The sequence below is a fragment of the Brassica napus genome, chromosome C1 (assembly GCF_020379485.1).
Source record: "Brassica napus cultivar Da-Ae chromosome C1, Da-Ae, whole genome shotgun sequence".
Lineage (NCBI taxonomy): Eukaryota > Viridiplantae > Streptophyta > Magnoliopsida > Brassicales > Brassicaceae > Brassica > Brassica napus.
This window is the reverse complement of record NC_063444.1, coordinates 2,516,582-2,536,863: the sequence shown is the minus strand read 5'-3', so window position 1 is coordinate 2,536,863 and position 20,282 is coordinate 2,516,582. Positions and strand designations below refer to the sequence as shown.

Here is a 20,282-nt window from a genome sequence, read left to right as displayed (position 1 = left end):
AAAAACCGTTGATAATTAAACAAGAGGGAAGGTCAATTCCGTCAAATCACCCGGTTTACAGGTCCCGGTCTAGTCCATCCATATAAAACCAATCAATCTCCCTCGGTGGCCTTCGTCGTTTCCCATAAGACTCACCGAGTCGACTCGTTTCCCCCAAATCACCCGCCGGCACCACAACCACCTGTGAGCCCTTCGTCAACCCAAGCTCGGATTTCTCCATGGAGATTTCCTCTGCTGAATCCGAATCGCTTTCCATCTCTGGCGCGGCGGCCGAGGCCGCATCGGAATCGTCGGTATCTTCTCCCTCGTCCTCCTCCCTCTCCGCTTCGAGCCAGACCTCTCCCACCGCCTTCTCCGCCGTGGATCCCGCGTCTGCGACGGCCACAGCTTCCAGATACGTTGATGATGACGAAGACGAGGAGGACGTTTGCAGGATCTGCAGAAACCCAGGGGAAGCGGATAATCCGCTTCGGTATCCGTGCGCTTGCAGCGGGAGCATCAAGTTCGTGCATCAGGATTGCCTCCTTCAGTGGCTTAATCATAGCAACGCTCGTCAATGCGAGGTCTCGTTTGGTTGTTTATAAATTGATTATTTAGGGTTCTTGATTTGATTTTGCAGAATTTTAAGATAATCTAATTAAAAGCTTAGGGTTCATGATTGATATGATTTCAATTGCGTGATTGAATCTTGATTTTAATCTTTGCAGGTTTGTAAGCATCCGTTTTCGTTCTCGCCAGTGTACGCTGAGAATGCTCCAACGAGGCTCCCTTTCCAGGAGTTTGTAGTTGGGATTGCGATGAAAGCTTGCCACGTGTTGCAGTTCTTTCTCCGGTTGAGTTTCGTGCTTTCTGTGTGGCTTCTCACCATTCCCTTTATTACGTTTTGGATATGGCGGTTGGCTTTTGTGAGGAGCTTTGGGGAAGCTCAGAGGCTGTTCTTAAGCCACATCTCCACCACAGTGATTCTCACCGACTGTTTGCACGGGTTCTTGCTCTCGGCGAGTATTGTCTTCATTTTCCTCGGGGCGACTTCTTTGAGGGATTACTTTAGGCATTTGCGGGAGCTGGGAGGACAAGATGAGAGAGAAGATGAAGGGGAGAGGAACGGTGTTCGTGCTGCGAGAAGACCTGCTGGACAGGGTAATAGGAACCTTGCTGGAGAGGGGAATGTTGAAGATGCTGGAGATCAGGGTGCTGGTGTTGGTCAGGTCAATAGAAGGAATCCTGAAAATGTTCTGGCGAGGTTGGATATACAAGCAGCTCGTCTCGAGGCTCAGGTTGAACAAATGTTTGATGGTTTGGACGATGCTGATGGTGCTGAAGATGTTCCGTTTGATGAGCTGGTTGGAATGCAGGGTCCGGTGTTTCATTTGGTTGAGAATGCCTTTACTGTAAGTTGAATGTTTCTCCTCCTGTGGATTTATTTTTCTTGTCTTTGCCTCACATTAAAATCTTCATTTTTTTTCAGGTTCTGGCAAGCAATATGATATTCCTTGGTGTTGTGATCTTTGTGCCCTTCACTTTAGGACGGGTTATATTGTATCATCTGTCGTGGCTTTTCGCTGCTGCTAGAGGACCTGCCCTGACCGCATCAATGCATTTTATAGATTCAGCATTGGAAAATACAACTCTGAAGAGTGCGTTGACTTCTGTCTCAAATTTGACTAACGAGGGCCAAGAAAATGGACTGCTTGGTCAGCTCTCAGAGATGGTGAAAGTCAACGGAAGTGAACTGAACGGGGCAAACAGTACTCTATCTGTCGCTGCTGATCTCTTAAAAGGTTCTGTAACAGGATCATCGAAGCTATCTGATGTTACCACCCTGACTGTTGGGTACATGTTTATAGTCTTTCTGGTTTTCCTTTACCTCGGGATCATTGCACTGATTCGTTATGCCAAGGGTGAGCCACTGACTGTTGGGAGATTTTATGGTATCGCTTCTATGGTAGAAGCCGTACCATCCCTCCTTAGACAATTCTTGGCAGCGATGAGGCATCTGATGACTATGATTAAAGTTGCCTTCCTTTTGGTCATCGAGCTTGGAGTCTTCCCACTGATGTGTGGGTGGTGGCTAGATGTTTGCACAGTTAGGATGTTTGGTAAAACAATGTCTCACAGAGTACAGTTTCTATCAATTTCTCCACTGGCAAGCTCGCTTGTTCACTGGGTTGTTGGAATCATGTACATGCTGCAAATAAGCATCTTCGTTAGCCTTCTTCGAGGGGTACTGTGTTTTCCTTGGTCACAATTTTATTCTAGAAAGAGGTTTATCTCTTCTGCTATCTAATATTGTTTTCTACTCTTGTATATATTGCAGGTTCTTCGCCCTGGAGTCTTGTATTTCCTTCGTGATCCCGCAGATCCTAATTATAATCCATTCCGAGATTTGATTGATGATCCAGTACACAAGCATGCTCGGAGGGTTCTGTTATCTGTTGCAGTCTACGGCAGTTTGATTGTCATGCTGGTATTTTTACCAGTCAAGCTAGCTATCCGGATGGCTCCTTCAATCTTCCCGCTCGACATATCGTAAGTGATATTTGCTTATCTTCGTTTTTGGAGATCTTGTGTTTGTTTAAGTCTTTACTAACTTTGGATATATGCAGTGTATCCGACCCATTCACTGAGATTCCGGCCGACATGCTTCTGTTTCAAATATGCATACCATTTATCATCGAGCATTTCAGACTTCGGACCACAATCAAGTCCCTTCTACGCTGCTGGTTCACCGCCGTCGGTTGGGCCCTTGGTTTGACAGACTTCCTCTTACCAAGACCAGAGGACAACGTTGGTCAGGACAATGGAATTGGTGAACCAGGAAGGCAGAACAGAGCACAGGTCGGTGGACCTGACAGGGCCATAGCTGCGCTTCCAGCAGCTGATGACCCTAACAGAAATCTCCTCCGTGCTGGTAATGTCAACGCCGGTGAGGAATATGAAGATGATGAAGAACAATCTGATACAGAGTAAGTTCCTTGCGTTAGAATGGCATTAAAGTTTTTCTTGATGTTTGGAATTTTCACATGCTTGGTATATATAGAAGATTCTGAAATGAACGTCATGTTTTTAGCAGGTACAACTTTGTGATCCGGATAATCCTTCTACTACTCTATGCATGGGTTACTCTTCTTCTCTTCAATTCAGCATTGATAGTTGTACCAGTTTCACTCGGACGTGCTCTGTTTAGTGCCATCCCAGTTCTCCCAATAACGCATGGCATCAAATGCAATGGTAAATTTGTGTTTAAATTTGATCTTGTGCTTCGTTCTTTCAAAAGGATACACCAATTTTAACAGAATCTTCTCCTAAATCTGTAGATTTGTATGCTTTCGTTATTGGCACATATGCCTTTTGGACTGCCATATCTGGGGGAAGGTATGCTATCGAGCATGTCAAGTCGAGGAGGACTTCAGTCTTGCTTAACCAAATATGGAAATGGTGTGGGATTGTCTTCAAGAGCTCGGTACTATTAGCCATATGGGTAAGTGGTTTTGTGCTGTTATTTTCTATTCAGAATTTTGAGATGCTCCAAGCTCATTTGACTCCTGATTTTGTGTTTTAAAATTGGTGACTGAACAGGTTTTTATCATTCCGGTACTAATCGGACTTCTGTTTGAGCTCTTGGTTATCGTCCCAATGAGAGTCCCAGTAGATGAAAGCCCTGTCTTCCTTCTGTATCAAGACTGGGCTCTTGGCCTCATCTTTTTGAAGATCTGGACTAGACTGGTAAGTATTTATTTCCGTTAGCTATTTTTTTACCGCATAATAATTATATATCTTGTCACTTAAAGAAGGACGACCATGGACAGGTAATGTTGGATCATATGCTTCCGATAATGGATGACAGCTGGAGAGCAAAGTTTGAGAGAGTAAGAGAAGATGGATTCTCGAGGCTTCAAGGGTTGTGGGTACTGAGAGAGATTGTATTCCCTATCGTGATGAAGCTTCTAACAGCATTATGCGTTCCCTACGTCCTGGCGAGAGGAGTGTTCCCGATGCTCGGATATCCGCTAGTTGTGAACTCGGCGGTCTACAGATTCGCATGGATAGGTTGTCTCTCGGTGAGCCTCTTTTGCTTCTGCGCAAAGAGATGCCACGTCTGGTTCAGAAACCTTCACAACTCCATCCGTGATGACCGTTATCTCATTGGTCGGAGGCTCCATAACTTTGGGGAGGCTGCCCTGGCTAACCAAAACCTAAACCAGAGCAGTGAGGATGCTGGAGGAGATGGTGGGGTCTTGATAGGACGTGAGGGAGATGCTGATACTGGGCTTAGGCTCAGACGTGCGATCCAACAAGAAGCTTAGAAAAGAGTAGTGTTGTGTCAGGTGGTGAACCAAACAACCGTTGGAAACTGGTCACTGAGTCGTTTAACATTTGTGTACTTCTACTTGATCCGTAAGGGATTGGCTTTAAAAGATTTTTTATTTGTCGATGTGTAAATTATATATATCCGTTTCTCCTTTTTGTGTGTGTTATTAAAACTGAAAGATCTTTAGAAATAAGTTTATAACGCTTCGTTAGTTCATATTTCTTTTGTAATGTTTTTGGAAAACGATTGCTTTTTTCAAATTCTATTTTCTTTCCAAGGGATGGCTCGAGATCACTTAACTAATAACAAGTCAGAGCAGTTATCTTAAGCACACAAAAATAAATCAATTGTGTCGATTGAAATATTACTGTTGGTCCATACCCTTGCGTGGTGTTGCTGTAATGCACTTTTATCTCACATCTTTTATATTATTAGTGCAACATGTAACTCTAAGCCATAAACAACGGTTTGTTAAGCACGAAACAGATATTCCAAAAACATGACATAGAGCAGTAGTTCTGAATGAAAAGCGAGAGATCCAACGACACAAAAGAAAAGGACAATAATCCGTGTAATGATATGTCAAGTTGCCGTTGAGTCATAATAAATCTTGTAACAATCAGATAACTGTTAAATTTCTCAAGTATCTCTAAGAAAATATAAATTAGATTTTTTTCTTCAGATTATGCATTAGCTTATGAAAGATAAGGCCAATATAAAAATATGTTCTGTCGCAGTTCCATTGGATTTGGAACACACCATGTCGTATATCTGATTGAATATAGTTTTGACGAGTCAAATCTTATCATATTGCTAGTCGAATTAAGATACTTTCTACATATCAGCGAATGCTGGCCATGACTTGCATCTAATAAGTAACACTAAATAAGTTTTGTACACACAACTATTACATCTTCGAATAAGAATTTGCTAGAAAGATATGTTACGAATGAGCATTTAGAACAATGTTAAATCAAAGGAAATATGTAAAATACAAATGACATATCGTAGTGTTAATAAACTATAAATATGCGTGTACCAACACACAATCGAATGTATCAACTGTGATACTATTCTAACTACATAAACTTGGTCAATAATCATAATTTAACAGCTAAGCTAATATGCGAAGGTGTGAGTGTGACACACGCACGCGTAAGTCTGACTTTTCCCGACCTTATCACCAACGAACTCTCAAAAGTCAAACTCAATCTTAACTCTTACGTTTTACTTCAGACTCAATCCAACGGCTGAGATCTTCCTAAAACTCATCTCTACTAGGTTTATATCCTAATGCTTTCTCTTACATCTTTCGCAACTCATTTCGCCTAGAATCTCTCGCCCACAGCTTTTATCTCAATCCGCCGTCGCAGGCTTCGCCGCCGGCAAGCTCCTACCTTTTTCACCTTCCCTCTCCTCTGATATATCCCCACAAAAAAAAACCCACAAAAAGATTAAAAAAAAAAATCTCTTAGCTTTGTTTGGTTTCATTGTTCCTTCGTTTCGATTTGGTTTCAGTCTAATAAACGAGAGGGGAGGGAAGAGTTAAATCAAAAATCCCAAAAAAAAAAGATAAAAAAAGTTCCAAAAAACCCAAAAAAAGAGAATGGCTCAGGTTCAGACTACGGTGGCCCCGGCAGCTCAGTTCGGAACGACGTCGCTTTACGTCGGTGATCTGGATCTCAACGTGACGGACTCGCAGCTCTTCGAAGCCTTTAGCCAAATGGGCCAGGTGGTGTCTGTTCGAGTCTGCAGAGACTCAGCCACTCGCAGATCCCTCGGCTACGGTTACGTTAACTTCACCAATCCACCAGATGGTAACTATGTTACGAATAGGTCTTTGTTAGTTGAATAAGTTCCTAAGTTTTAGGGATACTCTAGCTAGTAGTTGTTATTTGAATTAGTCTTTTAGTTGTTCCACTTTGTTAGGAACTTTCAGTTTGCACGTTTTCACGTTTGCTTGTAATCGGCTATATATGAGCCTTAGTTTCCTTTCAATAAAGACACAACAATTCTCAGAGCTTTGATCACTTTTACATTTGGTATCAGAGCAAAATCAAAAAAAAAAAAAAGGAGAAAACACTATGGCTGCAGAGAGAGAGATGACGCTTAGCATCCCAAAGTTTGATGGAGATTACGAACATTGGGCTATGCTAATGGAGAACCTATTGAGATCAAAAGAGTGGTGGAGTCTCATTGAAGAAGGGTTCGCAGAACCAGCAAGAGGGACAGTACTCAACGGGCAACAACGTTCAGAGTTGGCGGAGCTGAAGCTCAAGGATCTCAAGGTCAAAAACTATCTGTTTGCAGCCATTGACAAGACAATCCTAAAGCAGATCTTGCAGAAGAACAGTTCCAAGGAGTTATGGGACTCGATGAAGGCAAAGTTCCAAGGGAATGAGCGTGTGCAGAGTGCACAGCTCCAGAGGATGCGTAGAGAATTTGAGATTCTCGAAATGAAGAATGGAGAGAGTGTAACCGAGTACTTCTCAAGAGTCATGACGGTGGCCAATGACATGAGAAACCTTGGGGAAGAGATGTCAGACTCAAAGGTGGTGGAAAAGGTGCTAAGAACCTTATCAGATCGATTCACATACATAGTGTGTGCGATTGAAGAGTCCAAAGACATACGGAGCCTCTCAATTGACGAACTTCAAAGCTCTTTGCTGGTGCATGAGCAGAAGTTTAAGAAGAAAGAAAACGAGGAGCATGTTCTGAAGGTTACCGAAGAACAAGGAGATCAACAGAGAGGAGGAAGGTGGAATCGGGGCAGAGGAGGATACCGAGGAGCCTACAGAGGCAGAGGAGGGAGATCAGGAAGAGGATCACCCAATAAGGCTCTGGTTGAATGCTACAAGTGTCACAAGCTAGGACATTATCAGTATGAATGTCCTAACTGGGAGAATGGGGCTAACTATGCTGAGTTTGATGAAGCTGAAGAGATGGTGTTGATGGCGTATGCTGAGACCAAGAAGGAAGAGCAGGTGTGGTTTCTCGATTCTGGATGTAGCAATCACATGAGTGGAGAAAAGCAATGGTTCAGCAACTTGGATGAGGAGTACAAACACCATGTTAAGCTTGGTAACAACTCGAAGATGGATGTCATGGGGAGAGGAAATGTCAGAATGCTCATCAAAGGTGATCCACACATTATAACAAATGTGTACTACATTCCTGAGTTGAAGAACAATCTGATTAGCGTTGGACAGCTAGCAGAGAAGGGGATCTCATTTGTTATACAAGATGGAGCATGTCGACTCTATCATCCAGCCAAAGGGTTAATCATGGAAACTCAAATGACTGCCAACAAGATGTTTGTAGTCACGGCCAAGATGATGTCTCAAGAATCCAGATGCTTCAAAACTGCTACAGAGGACACATCGTACTTGTGGCATTGTCGATATGGTCATCTGAGCTACAAAGGATTGAAGACACTGAAGTCTGGGAGCATGGTACGTGGCTTACCTGAGATAAAGGCACCAAGCAAGCTGTGTGACAACTGCATCACTGGAAAGCAACAGAGAGAAGTCATTCCCAAGAAGAGTAACTGGAGAGCTTCTCAAAAGCTTCAACTGATCCACTCTGATCTGTGTGGACCAATCACTCCTGAGTCCAACAGCCAAAAGAGGTATATCATCACGTTCATTGATGATTTCTCGAGAAAATGTTGGGTTGAGTTTCTCTCTGTTAAATCTGAGGCTATTGATGCATTTAAGAAGTTTAAGGCTCGTGTAGAAAGAGAAACCAGCTTGCAGATTCAGTGCTTGAGGACAGACAGAGGTGGTGAGTACAATTCAAATGAGTTCAAGGAGCTATGTGAGAGCAGTGGCATTCGGAGACAACTCACCACAGCTTATACGCCACAGCAAAACGGCGTTGCTGAGAGAAAGAATAGGACCATTCTCAACATGGTTCGCAGTGTGTTGGTTGGGAAGAAAGTCCCAAAACGGTTCTGGCCAGAAGCAACAAACTGGAGTGTGCACATCTTGAATAGAAGCCCCACCTCTGCCGTACAAGGTATGACACCAGAGGAAGCTTGGAGTGATCAATCACCATCAGTAGAACACTTCAAGCTCTTTGGATGTATTGCTCATGCGCACATTCCTAAGGAGAAGCGCAAGAAGCTTGATGATAAGAGTGTGAAGTGTGTCCTGTTTGGCACAAGTGAGGAATCCAAAGCCTACCGGCTGTATGATCCAGTGGAGAAGAAGATCATAACTAGCAGAGATGTTCTGTTTGAAGAAGATGCTGAATGGGATTGGAAAGAGGAGGAAAAGAATGGATCAAATGAGCTTGAAGTGGATGAAGAAGCTGCTGTTGAAGCAGAACCAGAAAGAATGCCACGATGTGAAACTGGTGACTGCAGTCACACCAATGCTGAAGCTTCTGAAGTCACTCAAGAAAGGAGATCAAAAACCGCTCCAACATGGATGACAGACTATGTAACTGGGGAAGGACTATCGGAAGGAGAAGAGGAGCTGGAAGATCTGGTCATGTTCACCGAGACAACTGATCCTGTCCTGTTTGAAGATGCCGTGAGAGAAAAGAAATGGAGAGAAGCTATGAATCGTGAGATCGAGTCTATTGAAGCCAATGAAACATGGGAGCTATGTGAGCTACCTCACGGTTTCAAGACTATTGGAGTCAAGTGGGTTTACAAGACAAAGTTGAATGAAAATGGAGAGATCGACAAATGCAAAGCCAGGTTAGTTGCAAAAGGCTATGCTCAAAAATATGGTATAGATTACACTGAAGTGTTTGCTCCAGTAGCAAGATGGGATACCATTAGAGCTATCCTAGCTATGGCTGCCGAAAAGAGTTGGAAGATCCATCAACTTGATGTCAAGAGCGCCTTTCTGCATGGAGAACTAACCGAGACAGTCTATGTTGATCAGCCACAAGGGTATGAGAAGAAAGAGGAAGCAGCTAAAGTATACAAGCTCAAGAAGGCATTGTATGGGCTCAAACAAGCCCCTAGAGCTTGGTACAGTCGTATTGAAGGTTACTTTACAGAGAAAGGATTGGAGAAGTGTCCCTATGAGCCAACACTATTCGGCAAGGTTGATGATGAAGGTAACACTCTGCTTGTTTCTCTGTATGTGGACGATATGATTGTTACAGGAAACAAAGCAAGTGTTATTGAAGAGTTCAAAGAAGCCATGAAGAGTGAATTCGAGATGACTGACTTGGGGCTGATGAGATATTTTCTTGGAGTGGAGATAATTCAAGATAACTCAGGCATCTACATGAGTCAAAGAAAATATGCAAGAGAAATTTTGGAGAGGTTCAAGTTGGAAGAATGCAACTCGGTGAGAAATCCCATTGTTCCAGGAACAAAACTGGTGAAAGAAGACGGAAGTGGGAAAGCAGATGGAGTTGTATACAGACAAATGGTGGGATGTCTGATGTACTTGGCTGCCTCAAGACCGGATTTGATGTATGCGATCAGCCTGATCAGTAGATACATGGAGAATCCATCTCAAACTCACATGGGAGCAGTGAAAAGAATTCTCAGGTATGTTAAAGGTACTATCAATCTCGGTGTTCACTATAAGAAGAATGGAGGCAACGTTCTTGAAGCTTATTCAGACAGTGATTATGCGGGAGACTTGGATACCAGAAGAAGCACTACGGGTTACGTATGTTTCCTAAGTGGTGCTGCCATCTCGTGGTCTTCTAAGAGACAACCAGTGGTCACTCTATCCACAACAGAAGCGGAGTTTGTGGCAGCCGCAAGTTGCGCGTGTCAAGTGGTTTGGCTGAGAAGGATCTTGGAGAGCATTGGAATCGCACAAAGGGAAGAAGAAAGCACAGTGATGTATTGCGATAACATGTCTACCATCAAGTTGTCAAGGAATCCGGTTATGCACAAGAGAAGTAAGCATATTGACGTGAGGTTTCATTTTCTTAGGGATCTGACTAATGATGGAGTCGTGGAGCTAGTTCATTGCAGCACTCATGTGCAGATTGCAGACATTCTGACAAAGCCTTTGAAGATGGACACTTACGAGAAGATGCGAGGCATGTTGGGAGTATGTGATGTTCCTGGAGTAAACTAGAACTGGATGTTTTAGTTTAGGAGAGGCTGTGTTACGAATAGGTCTTTGTTAGTTGAATAAGTTCCTAAGTTTTAGGGATACTCTAGCTAGTAGTTGTTATTTGAATTAGTCTTTTAGTTGTTCCACTTTGTTAGGAACTTTCAGTTTGCACGTTTTCACGTTTGCTTGTAATCGGCTATATATGAGCCTTAGTTTCCTTTCAATAAAGACACAACAATTCTCAGAGCTTTGATCACTTTTACAAACTAAGCCTTCTTAATTGAAAATGTTGTGTTCCTTTGTGTGTAATGCTACTTACTTTTTTTTTTTGTCGTGCTCTGTGTTTGCAGCTGCGAGAGCAATCCAGGAACTCAATTACATACCTCTTTATGGGAAACCTATAAGGGTTATGTATTCTCATCGTGATCCTAGTGTTCGCCGAAGTGGCGCTGGCAACATTTTCATCAAGGTAACTCTTTGTCTCTGTCCTTTGTCCTTACCTCTGATGTAATAAAAGATGCTTGTGGGTTTAAAGTTTAAACAGTTTTAGTTTTAGATTGGTTAAAATTGGTATAAATTAGCCTAAATCAATCTAAAACTCTAAATTAGTCTAAATTCTCTCTATTAAATTAGCCTAAATCGATCTAAATTAGTCTAAATCTGTTAAGTTAGTCAAATCCACAAATTTGTCTAGTTTTCGTATATATAATTTTTATAATTCATCAAATTAATTTTATACTTTAACTTGAAACTAAAATATTGAATGTCTATAAAAAATAAATCAATAATTTGTTAACTTGTTACTCTTCTACGAAACGGCTAGTTACCGTCTAGCAATTTCTTGAACATTGGGAGATATTGAATCTTGTTTTATTCCTTTGATTGTGAAAGAAATAGTTTTTTTTTCCCATTAGTTGTATGTTTGTTTTATTTTGTTTCTCTCTTGCTAAACCTGGCTACAAATTTGCAGAATCTGGACCAGTCCATCGACCACAAAGCACTACACGATACATTTTCAACCTTCGGGAACATCGTGTCATGCAAGGTAGCCGTGGATGCTTCAGGCCAGTCAAAAGGCTACGGCTTCGTGCAATACGCGGACGAAGAGTCTGCTCAGAAAGCTATTGAGAAACTCAACGGCATGCTGCTAAACGACAAGCAAGTGTACGTGGGTCCGTTCCTTAGGAGACAAGAAAGAGACTCCACCGCAAACAAAACTAAGTTCACCAACGTCTACGTGAAGAATCTCGCGGAAAGCACTACAGATGATGACTTGAAGAGTGCTTTCGCCGAGTATGGTGAGATAACGAGTGCTGTGGTGATGAAAGATGGAGAAGGAGGGAAGTCTAAGGGGTTTGGTTTTGTCAACTTCGAAAACGCTGATGATGCTGCTAAGGCTGTGGAGTCTTTGAATGGGAAGATGTTTGATGATAAGGAGTGGTATGTTGGTAGAGCGCAGAAGAAGTCAGAGAGGGAGACGGAGCTAAGGGTGCGTCGTGAAGAGAGTTTGAGGGAAGCTGCGGAGAGGTTTCAGAGTTCGAACTTGTATGTGAAGAATTTGGATTCTAGCGTTTCTGACGAGAAACTTAAAGAGATGTTTTCTCCTTTTGGTACCGTGACATCTTGCAAGGTTAGGTGTCCTTTCTCCTTTTGGTCTGCACCAAACCACACCAAAAACCTGAACCGAACTAACCAAAATTAACCGAACTTATCTGAAATTTTAACAAAATTAAACCAAATATATAACCAAAACTTCAGTAAGATTTAAAAAAACCGAACTAACCAAACCAAACTTAATTTCGGATTAATCCGGTAAGATTTATGTTAAACCAAACTAACCCGAAACCGAATTATCCCACTTACCCGAACCCACATGCCTACTTTTGTTTCTCTAAATCAGATATTTTTTTTATTAAAACATGACAGGTGATGCGTGATCCTAGTGGAATAAGCAAAGGGTCTGGCTTTGTTGCTTTCTCAACTCCTGAAGAAGCAACAGAAGCTGTAAGTCAGTTATATTCTCTTGTTGAGTATATATGTGAGGGAAGGCACTTTTATTGTTACTAAAAGTGGAATGATTGTACAGATGTCACAGTTGAGTGGGAAAATGGTGGAAGGCAAGCCACTCTATGTTGCTATTGCACAGAGGAAGGAAGACAGAAGTGTCAGACTACAGGTTTGCTTCCTCTTGGAATCATCACCTCATCTTTTTGATATACCAAATACTCATATACTTTGTGTGTACATGATGTGGACAGGCTCAGTTTTCTCAAGTGAGGCCAGTTGCAATGCCTCCATCCGCTGGTCCGCGCATGCCAACGTTTCCCCCTGGAGGTCCTGGTATTGGACAACAAATGTTCTATGGTCAGGCCCCTCCTAACATGATTCCTCCCCAGGTAATCTCTTACAAAGATATTTGTCTATTGGTAATTCACTTGTTTAGGTGCTTCTAAGTCACACTATAAGGTTATTACCTCTTTGTGTTTAGCTCCATAGTTAGAGCATCTCCGTCCAATGGGTGTATCTTAACAATAGAATTAAAGAAAAATTAAGAGAATCAAGAGACAGACAAAGAAAAGTATCTCAAAGGAGATATTGTTAGATACCCTTGAGAAACTGTGACAACACTTGCCTATTTTTAATTGGTTCAATTTATCAAAAATATTTTATTTTAGCTAGATAATTAGATTAATGTTAAAATATTGATATAAACTAGTTAAAATTTAAGAACCCCTATTTGAGAAACTTGCCAATGGGGTTGCTCTTAGCTCTATTCACACTTGAGTCTTTCCCAAATCTATTTCAAAACTGTTGGGGTAATAATACTAACATGTGGTTTGTGTAATGCCACAGCCTGGGTATGGGTACCAACAACAGCTTGTTCCTGGAATGAGACCTGGTGGTAGGGGCCATGTACCCAATTACTTCATGCCTATGGTTCAGCAACAACAGCAGCAGCAGCGTCCTGGAGGGATCCAACAGTCCCAGCACCAAGTTCCCATGATGCAGCACCAGGTTCTTTAATAAAAACTGTTTGGCTTGCTCATCTCTCTTTTAATATAATAGTTTGATCGTATGATCTTTCTTTCTGTTTGGGTGTGGGTGATCAGATGCATCCAAGGGGTCGAATGTTACGGTATTCTCAAGGGCGTGGCAGTGGTGGTGATGTAGCTCCATATGACATGGGCAACAACAACAACAACATCACAATGCCTATTGGAGCTTTGGCTTCAAATCTAGCTAATGCGTCTCCAGAGCAGCAGAGGACGGTGAGAGATTCTCTAAAAAAGACCAATAGAGAGTTCTGCGTTTGTCGAACTCTGATGTGTGTGTGTGTGTGTGTGTATGCAGATGCTGGGTGAGAATCTGTACCCGTTGGTGGAGCAGCTTGAAGCAGATTCTGCAGCCAAAGTGACTGGGATGCTGTTGGAGATGGACCAGACGGAAGTGCTCCATCTCTTGGAGTCACCAGAAGCTCTCAAGGACAAAGTTGCAGAGGCTATGGATGTTCTGAGGAGCGTCGCTGCTGGTGGTGCAGCCGAGCAGCTCGCTTCCTTGAACCTCTCTTAAACTTCTTGACCCAGTCTCTCTCCCATACAATTACAATTGCAGTTGTTTCTTTTCTTTGATCCGTTTTCTTTTGGGAGAGTATGGATTCCCCGATAACTTGCTTTTGTGTGGTTTATCAAACTTTCTTTAAATTAAAAAAAAAAAAAAAAAATATCTGCTCTGCTTTGCTCAACCAGCATGATATTTGTATCATCTCAAAGATACAATCTATGTACTCTATTATATATATTCTATTAAAACGATAATATGACCTATTGATATATGCATAGTCTAACTATTTTAATACAATTATTAAAACAAATTATTAATCATTTAAAAAAAATATATTATAAAAAACATAAATATGACTAAAAATACAAATGTAAAATTAAATTTTCAAAAAAATATAAAACAAAAAATATACGTACCCTTAAAAGGGCTGATCAGAATCTAGTTAGCACTAAAACATAGTATAATACATGATTTGATCACTATTGTGTGTGAGTGTGTGACTAGATTTACTTCCATGGTCTGTACTTGGTAGTTTAGGGCTTTCTGTCCAAGTTGCTATAGATATTATTTCTGATATCAACGGTCAGGACATAAAAATCCAACAGGAGTTAAAAGCCAAAACAGAGTTCAAGTTAGGGTGGGTTCCCCCACCTATCACGACCAACTTGTCTACTTTTACCACCCAATCAAAAACGCTTTCTCCTTCTTCTCTTTCTCTCAAGTTTCAACCTTTTGTTTCTCTCAGATTTCATCATCAAAAAAAGAATTGTTTTTTTTAATTGGAATCAGTGAGAAACAGAGGATATTAGCGATTATGAGTTCCATCACTCTGCCCATAACGAGACTTCCACTACTCAACCCGACTTCTTCTTCATCATTTTCACTTCCTCCTCCTCCTCCTCTCTCTAATCCTCGTCGTCGCTCCACTTTTTCACCAGTTACTCATCACTGCCTCTGCTGTCTTCGCAGCTCTTTCTGATGTTAATAACTCTGTTCCGGTTAGTGCATGTTCACCCTTTTCATCTTTAAAGTTTGAAACTTTGCTTGTTTGATCGTGTGAGATTTGTTTCAGGTTAAAAACGGGGGTTACACAGTTGGTGATTTCATGACAGGGAGACAGCATCTGCATGTTGTTAAGCCCTCAACATCAGTTGATGATGGTAATATTGCTAAACATGACAACAATCTTCCTTGTAATAATATCTACCGAACATGTAGTCCCTATGATTTGTCTTTATTCCTTGAAATTGTAACAGCGTTGGAACTTTTGGTTGAGAAGAAAGTCACGGGATTGCCTGTAATTGATGATGATTGGAATCTGGTATAGCTTTTCTCCTTTTCTCATTCTGTTTCTCTGCTTATTTTTGTAAGGATGCTTTTGAATACCAAGCTTGATCTGTATGAGATCTTACTTACTCCTCTGCTGTAATTTCCCCCTGCAGGTTGGCGTTGTTTCTGATTACGACTTGCTTGCGCTGGACTCCATCTCTGGTAATAATGTATTCAAGCTTTTTCTAGTCTTCTGCTGGTTTTCTTTCCGCATAGTATGTGGTTTCGGTATCATTCCATCAGACGATTAATATTTTAATCAGTTAGTATTCGTTTGTTTGATCTCAGTTCTTGACTATATATACGGTGGATCTTAGTATGCTGTGGCCACATAGTTTTCTTGCTTAGTTCGGTTGATGAAACAACTTAACCTCTCTTTCTTATGGAATTATAGGCCGCAGCAGCCAAAATGATACAAACATGTTTCCTAACGTAGACAGTTCATGGAAGGTACGGTTCTACTTATCCATCTTTGTTTGTTATTTATATCTCAAGGACTAGTGTGTTTGTCCCCGACTCTCCTGAAAATTATATGATATTTCTGACTTGGCTTTTTTTTTTTTGTTACCAGACGTTTAACGAACTCCAGAAGCTGATAAGCAAGACACATGGACAAGTGGTTGGAGATTTTATGACTCCTTCTCCTCTGGTTGTCCGTGGTTCCACCAATCTAGAAGATGCTGCCAGGTTATCCTCCTCGCAGAATATGAGTTCGGTCTGAAAGCTACATTTCTTACAAAGATTTGTAACCATCTGTTGTCTCCAGGTTGCTTCTTGAAACAAAGTTCCGAAGATTACCAGTCGTGGATTCAGATGGAAAACTGGTGAGAGAATCTAAAAATACACAATCTTCTCTTCTTATTATTATTTTTCAGTTTGATTTTGATCTGATTTTGGTCATTTTTATTGTTTTGGTTTGGTCGCAACAAAGATTGGGATCCTGACAAGGGGAAACGTTGTTAGGGCTGCACTGCAGATCAAGCGGGAAACCGAGAACTCAACATAGCAGAACCCTTAAATCTGCCATAGCTAGTAGCAAATCTGTTTATTCCATTTGATAAAAGTAAATATTCTTATAACCACCAAACACGACGACCAAACAGAATTTGAACTACTCTCATATGATTTTGCATCTTCATAAAAAATAAAAAAAATTCAAATTCAAACGAAAATTGATATTATCAAACCAACTCAAAAATGATCTGCTACATTTAAGTAGTTTCAAACTCAAAAGCAGGAGTTAACCGGATCATATCATCATGAGCTGAACTCTTCTATGAAGTTGCTTAGGTCGTTATAAGAAGACCCTCCTTCCACGGCGGATTTAGCCATCTCAGCCAGCTTCATTGCCCGTCTTCGCCTCTCCTCGGCCTCTTCCCCAACCAACACCTCCCCCACCGCTTTCTCCACACTCTCTCTGCTAACAAAATCTCCCATACTCGCATGTTTCTTGGTTCCCACGCTAACTCCCGTCTTCAGCACTTGCGTTACCAATATCTCGTTATAGAATTGCTCCGCTCCAACCGGCCACGTCACCATCGGAAGCCCTGCAGCCACTCCTTCAAGAACCGAGTTCCAGCCGCAATGAGTCACGAAAACACCGGTTGCTTGGTGGTCAAGTATCATCACCTGTGGAGCCCATCCTCTTATTATCATTCCTCTCTCTTTCACCCTCTCTTCAAACCCTTCTGGTAACCATTCTTCTTCGCCTGTTTTCATATAAAGACATAGAAACCGAACATAGGCTGTTATTTTTTCAAACACAACTCTAGTACTTTAGTATAACCTATTGTGAACAAACAATAATTTAACGGATTTAGACTAATTTAAATCGATTTTAACCAATTTTGAATGGTTTAACCCGATTTAAAATGATCTAAACCGATTTGAATCGTATAAATAGGAGTTTAAGAAAAATTGTTTCAGTTAGAACCGATGGTATAAACTATTGTGAACAGACAATCAATGCATGTGTTTTGTCTATCAGTACCTTTGCTTTCACCACGTTTTCTCACAACCCAAATGAAACTTGCGCCACAAGCTTCTAACCCTGCAGCGATCTCTATCAATTGCTCGTTCTTGATGTAAGCAACGCTCCCAAATGAAACGTAAATAACCGAATCTTGTTTCTTGGAGTTAAGCCATTTGAGACATTCAACCTCATCAATGCTCGCTTTCTTTCCTCTCTTAGCCTTCTCCTCAAATCCTCTGTTGTGAACCGAGAGCGGACCAATATGCCAAGCTCTCGTCGCTACAGAACTCTTGTAAAAATCTGCGTATTCAGGTTCAAGCTCGTAGAAGCTATTCACAACAACACCAGAGCTCTTCACTTCAGATTCTATAACCTCGATCAGAAACTTCCCCATCTCGGTTTCTTCGTCAAGGTCTCTCATCTGTCCTTGAGTCATCGTAATGTCCCCAGGGAGGTCAGGGACCTTAAATGGCTCACAGCTCTTTTTTGGTTTATGCATTCTTCTGATGCAATGTTCAGAGCATAATGAGAAATAGCCAGTGCCGTGGAACACAAGTCTTGGCACATTGAACTTCTCAGCAGCTTCTGTGGCCCATGGGAAGAACATGTCAGCGATAAGACAGCTTGGTCTCGTTGTCTCGAGGATCTTCTCAAGCTGGTCTTTGAAAAACCTCATGGAGGCAAAGAATTTTAACATCATGGTTTGTCTTTCGTCGCTGTTGTTGTTTGAGGTGAAAAAATCAGGGTTTTCACATCCTTCTGGTAACCCCAGCTGCACGCAAGGGAAATCGATGATCAGGATCTCGATTTTGAGGCTTGGGTTCAGGCTCTTGAATGTGTTGATGGGTTTTTGGAGGATCTTGGCGTTGAGAGGTGTGGTGATGATTGTGGATTTGGCTCCTCTGCTGGAGAAAAGCTTAGCCATGTCTAGAGTTGGGATCATGTGGCCATATCCCATGAAAGGGAAGAACATAACATGGAGTTTATGAGAATCACTACTCATTTTTGGCATTAATCGAAACGAAAATGAGATGTTTTCGAGCAAATTTTACAAGAGAAGTGAAAGATTCTGAAGCTTGTAAAAGAGTTGAATGGTTGTAGAAGCTTCAAATGTAGTTCTCTCTATTTATAACAGACTGAAACTCTCTGGTCGAGTAGATATGACATCTTTACAGTACAGACGTCACTTGTTGTGGTCTTGGGTCAGTTTTTCAAGGCCTATGGAACCAAAATCTAATTTTAACTTAAAAAAATCAATGTCAAAATCTAGAGTTATATAAAATTTTGATGCAGCTAAGAGTGTAGTTAGTTGACTAATATAATATATAATATGAGATCGTGCTGCAAATTTTGTTGACACAATCCATAGAAAATCATTAAAGCTCTATTCAGAGCCGAGTTATATGAAACATTGGTATGGGGCTCCGCTCTATTGTCCCCCACTTCCATTTTTTATACGTACGTGATATTTATGAAAACATTATGTAGGTCATTGTCTACCGCTCACAAGTGACACTGGTGAGTAAGTTATTCTACCATTTGTATTTCATTTCTTTTTTAACTTAATACTCAGCATACATATAGAATATTATGTGGATCTCAGGTAGTTCATTTAAATGATGCTCCGTAAATATTATAAAAAAAAAAACAAAAAGTAAAATAAAGGCATCTCTTTTTGGGTATGACTGGTCCGTGGACAGCCTAAATTGGAGTAAATTAAAGTAAAAATAAAGTGGAAAGATATATGTTGCTTTTTGTTTCCGCCGGTTTACTCTTGCTTTTGTAGGGTAGAAAAAAAAAAGTGGAAACAACAAATAAAAGATTCCTTTTCTAGAGTATTGGATGTAATTGAGTGAAACTGAGAGTAAAATATTTTACTCTAACTTTTGTTACACTAATCCGGATAAGTTTGGTTTTATAATTTATATACTCGCAAAATACTCATAATTTTTTGGTATATTTCAGGTTCGTGTGGGTTCGAGTATTTAAGATTCAAAGTACCCGAATTAGATCTGAATATCTGAAAAACACCTGAAAACTCAAAAAATACCGAAAACCCGAAAAAATACCCAAAAACTCAAAAACCCCCGAATTTGTACCTGAAATCTGATCCGAAGATCTAAAAAATACCCAAAATTATTCAAATACTCAAATTATATTTCTTAAAATCTAAAATTTACCTGAAACCTTAAACTATACCAAAAACCTGAATCTAAAACTTAAAAGTAATATCCATGATACCAAAAATATATCCAAACACCCAAAAATACTCAATATATACTAGAAGTATCGGGTATTTTGGGTATCCGACCGGGTCTCTAGCAGGATTCGGACACGAACTGAAACCCGCGGATCCAAAATAATTATACCCAATAAGTATTTTAGCCTAGATCCAGACTCCGACTCGAATTTGTATTTTCGGATTGGTTCCGGTTCGGGTAAAATCCCCAGGTCTACACTAATCAAACCATCGGTCACACTCTTTAAAATTGAAAGACGAAACTTGCGACAATGTCTTTCAGCTTTTTCTCCTTAGAATCTATCTATAGTTTTGTTCATAATTATTTTAAGATGTTGTTTAAACTATAGTTATTAAATTTTTATTTTTGAATAAGGCCCCCTAATTCACAGGTCCGTCCGCATCTGGGTCTATTATCATTAAAGCCTATATGTTAATTAAATTATAGAGTAACGTAGATTTTAACTGGATACAACATGTATATGCATGGTTAATTAATACTTCTATTACCAGCAAAGAAAAGTCAAATATCACACAAGCATGTAACAATGTAACAAGGCAATGTCTCACCATTCTTGCCGTTTTTTTTTGTCAAGAAGCACTCATCTTAAACTGTATTTTTCATGAGATCTGTTAATGATTGTGAAATTTTGACAAATATAATTCAGAACCGACTAACATCTAACATAGTTTTTGCAGCTTCTTAGAAAAAGTCAAATCTCACACAAACATGTCGCTTGGACTCAAATCTCTAGAAAATACTAAATCTTAAAATTTCTTAGAGATAAAAAAAAAGCTTTTGGATACAAATTCAAATTCATAGTGGGAATG

At 40.7% G+C, this 20,282-nt stretch overlaps 2 protein-coding genes and 1 pseudogene across 3 annotated transcripts; 2 read left to right on the top strand and 1 right to left on the bottom strand.

The window, feature by feature from the left end:
- Nucleotides 1-99: 99 nt before the first annotated feature.
- On the top strand, nucleotides 100-4,528 carry LOC106441984 (probable E3 ubiquitin ligase SUD1). 2 transcript variants are annotated; one of them, XM_048745175.1, is made up of 9 exons: nucleotides 100-563; nucleotides 708-1,391; nucleotides 1,469-2,224; nucleotides 2,318-2,529; nucleotides 2,607-2,966; nucleotides 3,074-3,231; nucleotides 3,318-3,481; nucleotides 3,580-3,726; nucleotides 3,810-4,528. In XM_048745175.1, the coding sequence occupies exons 1-9, from the start codon at nucleotides 219-221 to the stop codon at nucleotides 4,305-4,307; spliced, it is 3,324 nt and encodes a 1,107-aa protein (XP_048601132.1). In that variant the 5' UTR covers nucleotides 100-218; the 3' UTR covers nucleotides 4,308-4,528. The 2 variants fall into 2 exon arrangements, with proteins under 2 accessions (XP_048601132.1, XP_048601131.1); XM_048745174.1 differs by having other exon boundaries at nucleotides 101-563; nucleotides 3,071-3,231.
- Nucleotides 4,529-14,416: 9,888 nt separating this feature from the next.
- Nucleotides 14,417-16,360, top strand: LOC106438573 (annotated as a pseudogene).
- Nucleotides 16,340-20,209, bottom strand: LOC106438569 (UDP-glycosyltransferase 73B3-like). Its single transcript, XM_013879777.3, has 2 exons — nucleotides 17,231-20,209; nucleotides 16,340-16,949 (listed from the first exon to the last, which is right to left on the bottom strand). Exons 1-2 carry the CDS (start codon nucleotides 18,222-18,224, stop codon nucleotides 16,498-16,500), a joined length of 1,446 nt encoding a protein of 481 aa, XP_013735231.1. The 5' UTR covers nucleotides 18,225-20,209; the 3' UTR covers nucleotides 16,340-16,497.
- Between the last annotated feature and the right edge of the window lie 73 nt (nucleotides 20,210-20,282).

Bases quoted from the DNA above. Each gene is read 5' to 3' on its own strand.
- LOC106438569 (XM_013879777.3), bottom strand. From the start codon at position 18,224: ATGCCAAAAATGAGTAGTGATTCTCATAAACTCCATGTTATGTTCTTC. The intron at 16,950-17,230 runs GTACTGATAGAC...ATATGAAAACAG, and splicing joins AAAACGTGGTGAAAGCAAAG to GCGAAGAAGAATGGTTACCA.
- LOC106441984 (XM_048745174.1), top strand. From the start codon at position 219: ATGGAGATTTCCTCTGCTGAATCCGAATCGCTTTCCATCTCTGGCGCG. The intron at 1,392-1,468 runs GTAAGTTGAATG...ATTTTTTTTCAG, and splicing joins TGGTTGAGAATGCCTTTACT to GTTCTGGCAAGCAATATGAT. The intron at 3,482-3,579 runs GTAAGTGGTTTT...GTGACTGAACAG, and splicing joins CGGTACTATTAGCCATATGG to GTTTTTATCATTCCGGTACT.